General features: G+C 39.1%; 1 protein-coding gene and 2 pseudogenes across 1 annotated transcript in view; 1 reads left to right on the forward strand and 2 right to left on the reverse strand.

Annotated features, from left to right (window-relative positions):
• LOC138009469 (uncharacterized) overlaps positions 1-15000 on the reverse strand; it is a 105140-nt gene that overhangs the window by 81557 nt on the left and 8583 nt on the right. Inside the window, exons 3-6 of the mRNA XM_068856496.1 lie at positions 14647-14673; positions 14324-14350; positions 10587-10613; positions 10268-10294 (exon numbers count right to left, since the gene is read on the reverse strand). Coding sequence (XP_068712597.1) covers positions 10268-10294; positions 10587-10613; positions 14324-14350; positions 14647-14673 — 108 coding nt within the window. The remainder of the gene's footprint in view (positions 1-10267; positions 10295-10586; positions 10614-14323; positions 14351-14646; positions 14674-15000) is intronic.
• LOC138009472 (uncharacterized) lies at positions 11471-12362 on the forward strand (annotated as a pseudogene).
• On the reverse strand, positions 12747-13950 carry LOC138011164 (uncharacterized; annotated as a pseudogene).

Raw genomic sequence — 15000 nt, forward strand, 5'->3', positions numbered from 1 at the left:
AGAGGAAAATCCGCCACTACACAAATCCGCCATAACTCAAAGAAACGAACATTATGCTTTTTTCTGCCATGTGATTAGCCGAACATTCGTTCGGTGGCGCTCGGTGTCCGACGGCAATCTGAAGACTGTAACTCGACGGTCCGAAGAAATGCCGAGTGTACCTCAGAAGCCAATCCTCAAGGCATAGCATTTATAATCTGGCGAACTCAGGCATGCAATATCGAGATTCATTGCGCAATAGCCCCGAGATGCATTGCAAGATTAGTGTTGCTCTCGCTCGCTGCTCTCTCTCGACCAATGAATAACCCGCTTTAATTTAGCCTCACCACCGAGAACGGAATAAGGGTCAACACAATTGGCAGCGGTGACGGGCTGTCTCCCTGGAACATTCCTCTCCTGCACTTACTGAGCCAAGGGTACTTCCTCCTGATGTCAATTCCACCAGCCATTGATTCATACTTTTTCCAACAACGACAGCATATTTTCAGCAGGGCAAATATTCGTAAACATTTGATGATCCACAAAGGTGGGATTATAGCATTTGTCTTTTTGTTGTCCACCCAAGTCATCTCAGGACCTGGTTTTTCTCCTTTTGCAGTTTCATTCACACCCATTCTTTTCACCAGGCAATAAATTCTGTTCCTTCAGGTGTTCATAAAGTTCATCTCCAAGCGGCAGGCAAGTTATCATGGGCCTAAAATTTGTTGCTGTATTCCTTTTTTCTCTATCTTTAATGACTAGTACTGTCCGATCTTTAGTAAGCCACTGTAGCATTTGCTTAGTAGTGAGCCAGTCCTGAAGTGTACGGCAGTTCTCTCCATTCACGAAATAAGATTCTTCATCACAAAACCTTGAAATCCATCTGGCCCGGGGGCTTTTCAGTTAAATATTTTTCTTTAGTTGATTGGTCACCCGGCTATTTTTAATCGGAAGACTTTTCCGGCACTCCCGCAACATCGTTCTTTGTTTCTCTTAGCCATTCAACTTTGGTGTTCTGAGTCATGTGGTTATTACCTCAACTATAAATGTTGGTAATACGATGCTTGAGTTCGTAGACCAACCTAGCTTTGTTAGATGTATCGGTTCAGTCTTCAGATAAATTAAGGAATTTTTTTCCAACCGCGGTCCCCACAGTGCTTGCGTTTGGTGATAAAAATAGCTCCCAAACAGACTTGTCTTACACTTATTTCACTAAAATCATTTTAGTTGTATGCGGCCATTAATTTAAGTGAGTGATACTTTCCCTTCCAAGTCAACGCAAATGAGACTTGGAACTCCACGAAGGGTGAAAGGGTATTGAAAGCCAGCCGTGCAAGATTCAAAACACCAGCCGTAGACAGTCCCCTACCCGGACGGACTCAGTTCATATCAAAACACAGCTGTTCTGTCCAACACAAAGCTACTTTGAAAGAAACATTGAGCAGCACTTGCTATAATATAGGAAAGAAAATCACCTATTCAGATAACGGTATAATTATGCAAAGCCATTTTGCTTCCTTGGGTAGTAACCACTGTGCTGCATGTAACCAAAAATTCTGTCTGTGCTGTGTTATTCTTCATGGCTAGCTTGTCTAGGGTTAACATTTAAAAGACATTCAGCTCAGGAACCTCTTTCACGTGTTCAATTGCTGACCTTCATTATCAACTCATTTGACGCTAACTATTTACCATGATTCACTTCCCCCGTCCTTGAAGGAACACAGGTTTTTCTATTAAAACATACCCTTAATTTATAACATTCAAACGATAGTAGATCTTTTTGTAGAAAAAAAAAACCCTACCCAAAAGTAGAACTACGAACTACTGTTTGCGACGGTTTTCTAGCATTTCGTTCCGAGAATAACTTTTAATGGTCAATTTTCGTTCTTAACGTACCAAACTTTTCCAGTATCCTGCACTTTTCTTTCATTCTTCCGAGTTAATTAAACTTTACAATTTCAGGTACTTAATTGTGGTACTATTTGTGTCCCAGCAAACAGAGATCGCACAAAAGCAATGCCTTGCCAACAATATCAGTGTTAGAAATGAAGCATGAAGCACAAAAATCGTGCAGTGACTGCAGACTTTATGAATCATGCGATATGTGCTGACAGTGCACGGAGATACTCTCAAGGACCCTGTGACTTATGCAGGTTGACGAGTTCTGTTAATTTGGGACCCCAATTTACGATTTTACTGACTAAATTACATGCAAATAGGAGCAGATCATTTTTTTTTTCTTAATGATGTTATGTTTATCCAACCATGTCGTTGTGAAACAAGAGCAAGAGAAATTCAATGTAAAGGAGATAGATGAGGACTGTTCATAACCGAAAAAAATGTCGTGTAAACGATAATTCCTTGAACAAATCAGGATGCTGACGGACACAAGAGTAAGGGCCAAATGAGTCTTTATTGGGGACTCTTCATTTGGATAATGCACATGTTACAGGTAAATTTGAAATTCAGGTTGAAGTGATTTCAACCTAGGTGAATTTAATTTTAAACTAGGTTGAAATTAAAAGTTGGAAACACCAACAAAAAGTCCATCAATTGTTAGCAACTACGTGTATATTGGTAAGTAAATCAGTAAGGAGATGTAGTACGTACGTTTTCATGAGTTAGTCTGTAAAAACGCCTTTGGTTGTTATTAAGCCTAAGCACTGATTTTAAATGGTTAGCATTAAGTTTGGGTTTAGGCATACTGTGCATGATAACTAATTCTGCTTTTTTTTTTTTTATCTTAGAGCAGCAGAAAAACAAAATCTTGTTTAATAAGAATTACCTTCATCTTTAATATTTATTTTTCTGGTTTTTGGAAGGAAAAAGACAATTGACTTTTTAGAGGGTAGATTATTGAATGATGTACAGTTACTTGTACATATGTTAATCAGTATAAAACCCCTTTGTGGTTATCAGTACTTCAACAATCAAATTCAAAGTTTTTTTTCTGGTAGTCCACAAAGTTTGTAACCTTTATTAAACAGTCATTACTTGCATGTAGTTGACTGTAGGTGAATGAGAAGTCATTTCCTTGTTTTTGCACCTCTTGCACTTGTGTCACTGGGAAGTGCCTTTATGGCTTAAGTAATTTGTAGTCTGTTTGGTGTGCATGCAATCCAAGTGTTAATAATTCCAAATTTGGTGACAACTGTCATAAATCCATGTTCTTTTTCAGTTATTTTACCAAGAAGTGTGTTTGGTTGTAAAGGACTTTAGTTTCCACTTAGTTTCTATTTTGGCAAAATTGTTGACTTGGAATGAAATGGTATTGGGCTTGCCTGTTGTCATTTTGTTGTTGTATTTTCTTTGTGTGTTTCTTGCTTTTCCATGTTGAGGTGTCCTTATCTCCTTTGTTGACTTGGTAAGTGAATAACAAGCACATTTAGGTTCTTCTTCTTCTGAATATTTTGTGAAATGATCAATCATGTCGAGAATCCAATTGTGTTTGCGATGACATGAATATGTACATGATAAGTTTCTAAGGTCCATTAGCTCCATTTGCAAATGTGTTAGGAATTCTCTTGCTTGAATAGGGGCTAGCACAGGCTGTTTTTGCCTGCTGTTGATAGACTTTTGTTCTTTGTGTATCCAGCAGAGTGACACAAAGAGTTGTGTTACTTCTTATACTTGTCCATCTTGTCTCTTCCTTTGTGCGCAATATTCTTTGGCAAAAGACTGTAGTTGACATTTTTTGAAAAATTTCTTTCCCGTTCGTGGATAATATTTTGCCACCCTCCAGTTTCCATCCTTTTCGTCCAAATGATAATTGACTCGTCAGATTTGCTCTGTCCTTGCTGTCTTCATTACATTGTCGTCAATACAAGGGGTTATTTTGCTTGGTTTTGGCTTTTAGGGAGCTTTAACTTTACTCAATTTTTGGTAGAATATCTCTGAATCAACACAACTTGTGTTAGCCATTTTACGAACCGTGCAGGGCCACGCATTGCACACGAGTAAAATTTGCATAATTTACTATGACCGAGAAGAGTCTGGGCCCTCTTGCACCACGAGAAAAGTATTTGCTATTAAAATTAATGACAACTGCTCGTCCAAGTCCTGTGTGGTTAAGCGGTTAGCTGAGCTAAGGACTCAATGCCAAGGGATGTCAGAGGTGCCCGGTTCAAGTCTCGATAAGTGCAGTCCAAAGCGATTTCTTTCTCTCGTGTAAACATTGGAATTGAATGGGTCAAGGGTACGTAAGTACGTAAAGTAATGGTAGGTATGACGAATGAATCAGGAGATGAAAGGTTAAGAGAGACAGGGACAAAAAGGGAGAGAGTAGGAAAGTCGATTTTCTAGTCTTTTTGTTTTGTTTTCAAACCCCCTAAAAAGACCGTGCCCCTTCTTTTCAACCACACCCCATAAAGAAAAGCCCTTTTCAAACAGTTGATAAATAACCTAGGTTAATTAAATTCACCTAGTTTGATTTAAATTTACCTAGTTTGATATAAATGGACCTGAATTTAATTTCAACCTGTAACACATACAACAAACTACTAGCCATTGTTTGTAATTTTTTGTATTTTGGTACGATACAACCTCGTTCCCAGGGTCTCCCTTCTCTGCCTCCATTGTCGTCAAGAAAAAGACCCTAGTTCACGCTGGTCACGTGACAAACATTTTCTCACTGGGCCGGGGTAGAGTTTTCGTTATATTTTGATACCGCAACTGGGTGAGATTGTATTCGTTTGACAAGGCATTTTTTAGATAAGCAATCTTTATCTTACAATGTAAGTATCAAAAAAGTCAAAAGAGCTGATGCTGTATTCCCACAGGAGATGAATTCCCGCAAAAGCTGTCAACCTAAAAGCAAGAGCTTTTGTGACTGACAAGACAACTTCAATGTCGAGCGGCAATTGATGTTCACAAAAACTGATTTCGTTAGTAGCTAAAGTTGCTTCTCCAGAACATACACTAACATAAAAGAAAACACCAAACACTACGTTTGCTTGATAAACTGCATCTTCTATATTCTACTGGGGCTAAAAATATACACGCTATTAAAGCGCTGTGCACGTGCAGTGGCAAAAATATATATCTTAACAACATGGACAATTTACACGAAGTTGCTGAAATATAAATATCGTAAGTTAGAACTGTCTACTCACTGTACAAGATTGCGAGATAAGGAATCACGTTGTTTAACATTCGAAAGATAAACGAAAATCAAAGACCAAAAGAAAATACCTGCACATGTTAATACAGTTTGATTTGATGATTTGAGGTCCATACGTGACATAAGAACTTAACATCACACCGGCTGATCGCTGAACATGTTTGTTTCCCAGGGATAAACGTTTCGCTTGTTTTCTCGCACGACAAAATCTTCTTTTCTTTAAAATTGTCGCAAACTATTAGCATTCTTCGTTGATCCGGACCTTCACACGGGTGAAATCTTGAATGACGCGAGTATATTTTCTGTGGCGTGGGATCGATTTGACCACAACCGTTTTGCCTCTTACGTCTAATTCCATATGTGTAGTACATAAACTACTGCGGTCAAAGGTTTTTTCGATGGTCATCTAGCTACAAAATCAATTGCAATGTCGACAAAGCCTACTGCCACCGATCCCCTAACACATATTTGGTGAACCTCCCAGATTCTGGAAGACACGTGACCAACATGAACCAGGGTCTTTTCTCAACGACATTGGAGGCAGAGAAGAGAGACCCTGGGAACGAGGTTGGGTAGGATATTGTTCCCGGGTAGGATATTTTTTGCTTCCCTTGTTTCGCATTATTTGCAGTGTGTCTTCTAAAGTAATAGCCTGATTACTGTAATCTTACGTTTCAACCAAAATTTCCTCGTTTCATTTGAAAAAAAAATGAAAATAGAAAAACAACTTAAAAAAACTCGTCTAAGATCTAGACGTAAGATTCGTCTTTGACCGAAAACCAGTCTCTATTCCCAACCAACCCTTTCACGGAAAAACGTGCGGAAGTTGCAACATTTCACGATATTGTTTAATTGTGAGCGACAGACCGTCCAATTTCTCATCCAAATGTAAACTTAAAGGCCCACATTCAACCGACAGGCACTGAATGCCGCGAAACAATTTTCATACATGAAAATGCCGCCAAAGCTGAAATTCATCCAATCAGATCGCTAGAATAAGCAATGCGAATATCCATAACAAAAACAAACGGTCGAACAGCCTGTTGGTTGAAGGGGGGCCTTTAAATTCTGACATCTGACGAGGAACCCGTAAGACCAATTTTCCGTCTCAGACGCGATTTTTGTCCATAATCTGAGCGCCTGAGGAATACTTGACCTTTACAGTACTCCGCCTTATAAATTCGTTTTTCTTTTAAAAAAATTATCACAAAATGTAGCAATTATATTGTCACAGCATTATCTCATTATAACAAACTGGATGTGTCACCATTGACATCAAAAAGAGACGCAATCAGTGTTGGCGCTTACAAAAATATTCTTTCTCATCAGAAACCCAAACTAATGTAATTCTGACCAAGACAGTGATCGTTACACAAGGCACTTTCGCCGTAGTCGATCGGAGCGAGATTCATCACAGATGTCCATTTCTAGCTTCGACATTCAGTGAAGTTCTGCACCCACACCAGTCAAATGCATTGTTCGATTTTAGCTGTTACCAGTTCCCATAACAAGCCTCCAAGGGCAAGACAACTTTAACCCTTAAGGCCTGGGAATGATAGCTTCAATTGTCACGTTCTCTCTTTTGAAAACTGGTCTGGTTTGCTTTTGTTCCGAAACCCTGAATTGTTATCTTTATCATATTGAAAACAACGGCTTAGTGGACAATAACAAGTCCCATGGATCGAGTCTTGTTTCTTTTTATGAGTTTGGGGACTAGAATCAACGGCCAATTCAGACTTACTTTGCAAGTTATCGAATGCTTGCTGCATGGATGTGAAAACACGTGACGACTCACCTCTCTCTTTTTGGTAGGGTAGGCCGCCCCATAGTAAATGGGGCACTCAAAATAATTTTTGTAATTCAAATGATTCACAAAATGCTCATATGGTCTATTTTCAGGCAGACCAGAGTTTGATACAATTCAGTCTTATTGAGTATCAACTCCAACGCGAAAATCGGATGTTAAATTGATTAAGTGGATCCCATGTTTCTTTCTCTCTTTTTCCTTTTCTTTCTGTTAGTTGTTGTTGTTGTTTTTTTTTTTTTGTGTGTTTTTTTGAATCATTTCCAAATCGAAGCGATATTCCACGTACTTTGCATTTGTGCGCGTTTTCTTCGCTGTTTTTTCAAGGGTAAGTGAAGTTGTGTTGATTTTTTCGAAGTGTCACTTGCAAATATGACTAAAGCTACTTATCACAAGATCAGAAAGTTGTGTAGAGGTACGTTTTGTAGGAAACAGACACTACAATTCGCCCCAGCACGCAATTAGTGCCGGCAACGATAAGGAGTTGTGATTTGCCAACTCAGCTGCTTTTCACAAGAAATTCAAGTTCTCTCTGCATACTGCACAAGTCCACTTTCCCTGAATATTTCTGGGCAATGAGTACAATAAAAAAGTATTATTTTACGACACATCGAAAGCACTTTACGAATCCATGATTACTATTAGTAAGACTTGTATTTTGGTGAAATATTGTTCCCGGTTTTTACTACCTTTGTTTCGTGCCATTTTTGTCTTCTAAAGTAAACTCCAGTTACTGAGATATTACCTTCATATGACGATCCCGACTTTTTGACTGAAAAAAATTAACTACTCACTACTTTCAACCCATACTTTTCTAATTTGCCTTGACCAGGGTTACGCTCCAAAGACCGGCTCTGAAACCACTTTCGGGTATTCACATTGCCAGCCTTCAGTATCAACTCATTTGGGAACTCTTCATTTGGATACGTAACACAACAAAAATACTAGTCGTTGTTTGCATAAGTCTTGTATTTTGGTAACATATTGTTCTCGGATTTTGCTCTCTTTGTTTTGCGCAATTTCACTGTTACTGAGATATTACTTTTAGATGGCGATCCTGACTCTTTAACTGAAAAAAATGAAATAGTAACAAAAACATGGATAATGGAACCAAAAGGTCGAGACAGCAGAAAGCAAATCGTTATCTTTAAGAAAGTTACGACATTTTTTTTTAATTTGAAGACATGTTTCGATGTTAAAAACACCCTCGTCAGTTACAGAATATTTGAAAAACCGACTATATAAAAACTAGGCGAAACATGCAAGGAGGCTATGCATATAATACAAATTCGGAAATGCCTAATTTAAACCAACAAGTTCATCACGTCAACCTGACACTTACGCTTTAGGCTCTACATTCTTTCTAACACTCTGTAACTCACTTAAATATGTATTTCTTGTCACTTAATCATATTTAATTATTCATGTTTCGCCTAGTTGTTATATAGTCCTAACGGATTTTCAAGTATTCTGTAACTGACGATGATGTTTGTACTAACATCGAAAAATGACTTCGAAATTAAAAAAATGCCGTACCTTTCTTAAAGATAACGAAAATAAACATACATTTAACTACTTTCAACTCATATTTTTCTAATTTGCTTAAACCAGAGTTAACGCTCAAAACAACGGCTACGAAACCAGTTTTGGCCATTTACATGGCCAGCCTTCAGTATCAACTCACTTGATACCAATTACACATGTCACTCCTAATCAGTAATCAGTAAAATTGTTTAAAAAGGCGGGATTTAAAAGAGTACATGAAAATCTTCCTTTATTGCTGCATTCCTGGTCTTAAAAAATGATCCATAGCTTTCAGAGAGTAAAACGAAGGTCAAAAACTCCTACCCATCGTACCCTAAACAACCCCGACCCCCACTCCAGTCCCCTTTTTTCATTATGGATCTTGCAAGGAGTTTCCACAGCTTGCGAGCCACTAGAAGACGGCTTCGTGTCTTATGACATTTCTACATTTCACCTACATGTATGCAGCAACAAATTTGAAAAAACTAGATTTTCAATTTCACCAGTAGACCAGTCCCATTCGTACTGGGTAAAAAAGAGTAAAACGAGTGCCTCAGAAATGGCGCAAAACTACTCAAATGGTTTCAAATTAAAAAAAAAGTAAGCAAAATTTAATTAGAAATGGAATGTTTCAAATCTTTTGAAAGGTTTTAAGAGTTTTGAAGGTATGAATATTTTTTAACAAAGAATTGGCCTTCCATTGTTTCTAAATGCTCAGAGAAGTGAAACATGTTTTTCAAGCAAAAGATATCTTAGAGATCTATGGCTTAAAAACTAACATGGTTTTAAATTCTTTTAATTCAAACGCAACATTAACACAAGCTCATTTCAACGATTTAACTTTTCATGTCTTCAATATTTCAATTTTACAATCACAAAGGAACCTCGGTTTGCTGAAAATTGATCTTCAAAACAAAATACGAAAAATTGCTTGACTGTTTCCCAAAGAGTAAAAACGTGCTAAATTTTTTCTAAAAGCACTCAGAATCCTAAAAGTGCTCAGTGCAATCAAGACAGACCTAGTTAGGCCTATTCGCCTTACTCGCGCGGCAGCCATATTGGCTATAGACAACAGATTTCTTATCCCGAGCCTCGAGTTGAAATGTTTGGGAACAAGTTTCGGTCGGGCAAAACAAAAGTTTTTAATCTCTCGGGACTCAACATGGCCGCAGAGTGATTAAGGCCCACTCGGATATGTCCAAAAATGTCCCTAATTAGATGCACGCGGATTTCAATAAGCGACACGGTCTCCACTTGCTCTTCTCCCCACTTTCACATCACTTGTGCCTCGGAATACAGACAATTAATGTCACAAACTGTCCCACAAATGCTAGTCCTCAAGTAAGAATACAAAGCTGCATTTACCCTCAGCTAAAAATAACGCTGCCCTTTACCCTTACCTTATTGTTGGAAATCGGTACATGAAGCAAAATGACTTTGACTTACTAAAAGGACACTTCGTGTTGGATGTCAAAATTGGGCATGCATCTTATTACTTGCATTTCTAGACCTAAGAGGCCTATTAACCAGAGGACAAAATGCAAGGAAATCCTGCTGGACTGTTCCATAGATTGTTGGGAGTTAAAAGATGGCTCGGACGCTCCCTCTTCCCATACGCTGTCATCCACCCACCAACCCCCTCACGCAAAAGGAAACCGAAGTGCTAGTAAACAGAACGGTAAGAGAAAATGAGTCCGAAAAGGGAACTCTTCATTTGGATACCGAACACAGCAAAGTACTAGTCATAGTTTGTAAGTCTTGTATTTTGGTAAGATATTGTTCCAGGATAATGCTGCCCTTGTTTCACGCCATTTGTAAAACTCCAATTACTGAGATATTACCTTCAGATGATGATCCCGACTTTTCAACTGGAAAAAAAATAAACCGGAAAATAAAATTACATTTAACTACTTTCAACCCATACTTTTCTTTGTTGTCTTGACCGGGTTGACGCTCCCAAACACCGGCTATGAAACCACTTTCGGGTATTCACATTGCCAGCCTTCAGTATCAACTCACTTGGAAACTCTTCATTTGGATACGGAACACAACAAAAGTACTATTCGCTGTATGTAAATCTCTTATTTTGGTAAGATATAGCTCTCTTTGTTCCGCATAATTCGTGTGTTCTAAGGTAAACTCCATTTACTGAGATATTACCTTTAGATGCCGATCCCGATTCTTTAACTGAAAGAGATAATTTAGGAAAATAAAATTTCATTACCTATTTTTGCAAATAGGTAAATGACGCAAAAACTTTGACTTCGTCTTGGATGTCAAAATCGGGCATGCATCTTGTTACTTGCATTTCTGGACATAAGAGGCCTATTAACCAGAGGACAAAATGCAACGAAAACTCCTGGACTGTTCCATAGATTGTTGGGAGCGAAAACCCCCTCTCGCAAAGAGAAATCGAAGTGCTGGTGAACAAAGCAGTAAGAGCAAAATGATTCCGAAATGGAAACTCCTCATTTGGATACCGAACACAACAAAGTACTAGTCATAAGCCGTGGTTACACTAGCCCTTTTACTCATGGGTAAATAGCGTTTGCCCACAGGAAAAGACTTTTTTGTGTGTAACCGCTTTCCCCTGACCGAAACCGCCCTAGGGTTATTTCCATGGATACATCAAAAAGAAAAAAAGAACTTCCCATGACAGTTCCTGAACTGAAAAGCTCCTTTTTATCTGCTCCCTGAGGTGGCTTGGCCAATCATAAAGCAGAACGTAGTCTATACAGGAAATCGCGTGAGGAGTTCTGAGGTGACCTCTGAAGCACTTAATTAATTTCGCGCCTACTTGTAGCACGCGATAATATGGCAGGGTTTCGTGCATCACTGTGAGTATTTCTTTCTTTATTTTCATGAGTTTGTCCTTCAGACTGTCAGTTACGAAGTTGATTAAATTATGATCTTTCTGTTTATCCGTTTCATGGAACGCTAGTCAAAATGAAGATCTCTACTGCAACGGGTATTTATTTGCGGCACGAAACCAAACAAGGCCACGGAGAGTTAACAACACCGGTAATACCCTGTCTGGTGCTGGCATGGCTCAAAATCAGCCTTTACTGCATTATCCAGCGATTCTAAATCCCTACCAGATTTACCAGAACCCTGTAGCCAGTACTAGCAATCGCCTTCAGTTTGAACCAGACAGGGACAGCGCCAGTCCAACTCCAAGTGAATCCTCGAACCGATGTGACGATCGTAACAAGCGCAGTAGCTGGTCGTTGACCGAGGAGAGATGCTTAATTGCCACTTATAAGGAGTACTACGATAGACTTAAGTCTACAAAAAGCAGTCAAGGCAAAAAAAAAAACATACGGGAAGATATTCTGAAAGCAGTTTCAAAGTAAGTGCTTTGACAATGGTGTGGAATCTGAAAAGTCATTAGCGCAGTTAAAGGAGAAGTGGCGGGCGCTCTTGGATAAATACAAAAGCGTATGTGATAACAACAATCGCACGGGAAGGGAACGGAAAACGTTCAAGCACTATGAAGACATCGACGAATTTATGGCTTCATCAGACAAAGTAAATCCAAGATTTGTCAAGGAAACGAAAGCCCACAAAACAAGATTGTAGCTCTGATGATACGGACGATATTTTATCGACCGGAAATCAAGAAAGTGGTAAGAAATCAGAGAAACGGCCGGCCAGCTCTGCTGAAGGCGATAGTGCGAATGCCAAGAAAACTGGAAAAACTGGGCAAAAGGAGGAAAAAGGATCAAAAATGAAGAGGAAAAGGCTTAGCTGCGATGACATGGAGCTAGTAATCCTTGACATGATGAAGTCTCAGCAAGAAGCCATTCAAAGATCAGAGGAGAATGACGAGAGAGTTTCTCAAGCAGAGTTTCTCAAGCAGATGCGCAGCGACAACACCAAGAATTTGTTGTGTCTGTTTTGGGAAAACTCGGAGACATATTTGCTTCCAAAAAATAGGTTTCAACTCAGCGCTTTTATTCCAAAGAAAATAAGAACCGTTTACATGATTGTTGCAAAATTTCAAAAATAAATTTTATTTGATCTTGAATAGTATTTTGGACACTGAAATACACAGTGCTGTAAAATGGTTACAACCGCTGTTTCTTAAGTATAATAGACGTTACAGTTGTTTAGCAAACAAAATTGTTTTATTTCCTGTAATTATCCCGTGTAAATTTCTACACCATTTTTGATTGGTTTTGTATTGCTACATAGATATACGCATATTTTATTCAATCTGCTGTTACTTTTAGGTTCGGATCAATGGGATCAGATGTATAATTACTTAAATAAATTGCAAAGCAAAATAGAATTATGTCGTAACCTTCTGTAATTTAGGACTCAAAGAGGACAAAATCAAGGGGATACTGTCTATTTATTTGCAACGTATTGAACAAGAGCTTGTAGAACCGCAGCTGCAGCCTGGGAGGGGGGACCGCCGTCGTCATCATCATCATCATCATCATCGCTGTCATCATCATCATCATCACTATCATCTATGTCGAGTTCATCTCCTCGTAAAACACAAATGTTATGTAGCACGCAGCAGGCAATGATAGTGTCAGGTATTCTGTCACTGTCTTCGTCTAGGCGCTTAAGTAAGACCCTCCACCTTCCTTTGGTCATACCAAATGCGTGTTCGGATACTATTCTCGCCTTAGATACTTCTCGGTTGAAATTCCTCTGGTCGAGCGTAAGGCCACCATTATCCTTAAATGGTCGGAGGGGCCAGGTTTGTTTAGATAAGCAGTGTCTTCCACGATAAGTGGGCGCACTACAGTTCCGCCTAAGTCAAATGTGGGTTCCATTAGGATATTCTCATCTTCAGCAGCCCAATAAACGTCAGTTAAAAGTAGCATCCGAGCATCATGTAGACTTCCAGGAAACCCAGTGGCCACGGATAAATAGATTCCAGAGGCATCAACTATTCCCTGAAATGTTTCCGGTTAAAGTAGTCTTCGTGGTTATTATTTGGGTCCTTGATAGGTACATGGCTTCCATCTATTGCTCCAACCACATTAGGTAATTTACTTTTATTGTCGAAGCCTTTAATTTTCTTAGTTATCTCTGCTGCAGTAGAAGGAAACTTGATAAACTCATCTTGATGTCGGCAGATTTCTTGAACAAATTCATGGCAAAACTTTACCGCAGTCGGTTTTGCCAACCCAACCATCAGTCCACACGAGCGGTAGCACTCTCCAGTAGCTAGTCGCCAGAGGCTTGTACCGACGCGCTTTGGAACTGGAATGGCATCTCGCATCCTAGTGTTTTGTCGCTGAAGCGCCGGTCCAACGAGCTGGCATATATATTCAAAGGTATCGCGCGAAACTCTAAAGTTTTCTTTCCACCAGTGATCCAGTGCATTGTTATTTAGAAGTTGCTGAAACCATCTCTGTGGTCGTGGAAATACCCAAGCTCTTCTTGGCGGGCGAGAAAAATTGGAGACGAGCGCGTAAATGTCAATAAAATGCCGACAAACCTTGAAGGTAGCGTAATTGAAAGCGCCTTCTTCGATGTCTTCTCGCAAAAAACTGCAGGACTGTAATATTTATGGGGACTGTCGAAAAATAAGCAGGAGAATCACTGAAATTAAGCTTACTAGATCTCGATTCGTGTCATCCATGTTGATCTGCACGTTTCCCGTCAATTTACAAGGTCGGTTAATTTATATCTAATTATATTTTACCCTGATGGGTGTCTTTTACTGTGTAACCGCATCCCCAAGGGTAACCTGAGACCCGAGCAAAACCAAACCCAAGCCACGAACCCTACGGAAGACCCCAAACCCAAGGTGTGTGTAACCACTACTATAGTTTGTAAGTCTTGTATTTTGGTAAGATATTGTTCCCGGCTTTTTCTCTCCTTGTTTCATGCCATTTGTGTCTTCTAAAGTAAAACTCCAATTACTGAGATATTACCTTCAGATGACGATCCCGACTTTTCAACTGAAAAAAATGAAACCGGAAAATAAAGTTACATTTAACTACTTTCAACCCATACTTTTCTTACTTGTCTTGACCGGGTTGACGCTCCCAAACACCGGCTATGAAACCACTTTCGGGTATTCACATTGCCAGCCTTCAGTATCAACTCACTTGGGAACTCTTCATTTGGATACGGAACACAACAAAAGTACTGGTCGTTGTTTGTAAATCTCTTATTTTGGTAAGATATTGCTCTCTTTAATTTGTTTCGCGTCAATTGTGTATTCTAAAGTAAACTCCATTTACTGAGATATTACCATTAGATGCCAATCCCGACTCTTTAACTGAAAAAAAAAATAAAATAGGAAAATAAATTTTCATTACTTACTGTTGGAAATAGGTACATGAAGCAAAATGACTTTGATTTACTAAAAGGACACTTCGTGTTGGATGTCAAAATCGGGCGTGCATCTTATTACTTGCATTTCTGGACATAAGTGGCCTTGGGTACAATTTGATGTTTCCTTATATTGAAAATTCTGTTCAACCGGCTTAAAACAACGTTCAACGAAAGTCAGAAAACATTGCTGGGTTCATGTTTTTGATTTGGTGATAAGTAGCTACATGTAACTATCGCTCCCCACCCTCTAAGAGATGCACTTCCCACTTTT

Source organism: Montipora foliosa, chromosome 7, assembly GCF_036669935.1.
Source record: "Montipora foliosa isolate CH-2021 chromosome 7, ASM3666993v2, whole genome shotgun sequence".
NCBI lineage: Eukaryota > Metazoa > Cnidaria > Anthozoa > Scleractinia > Acroporidae > Montipora > Montipora foliosa.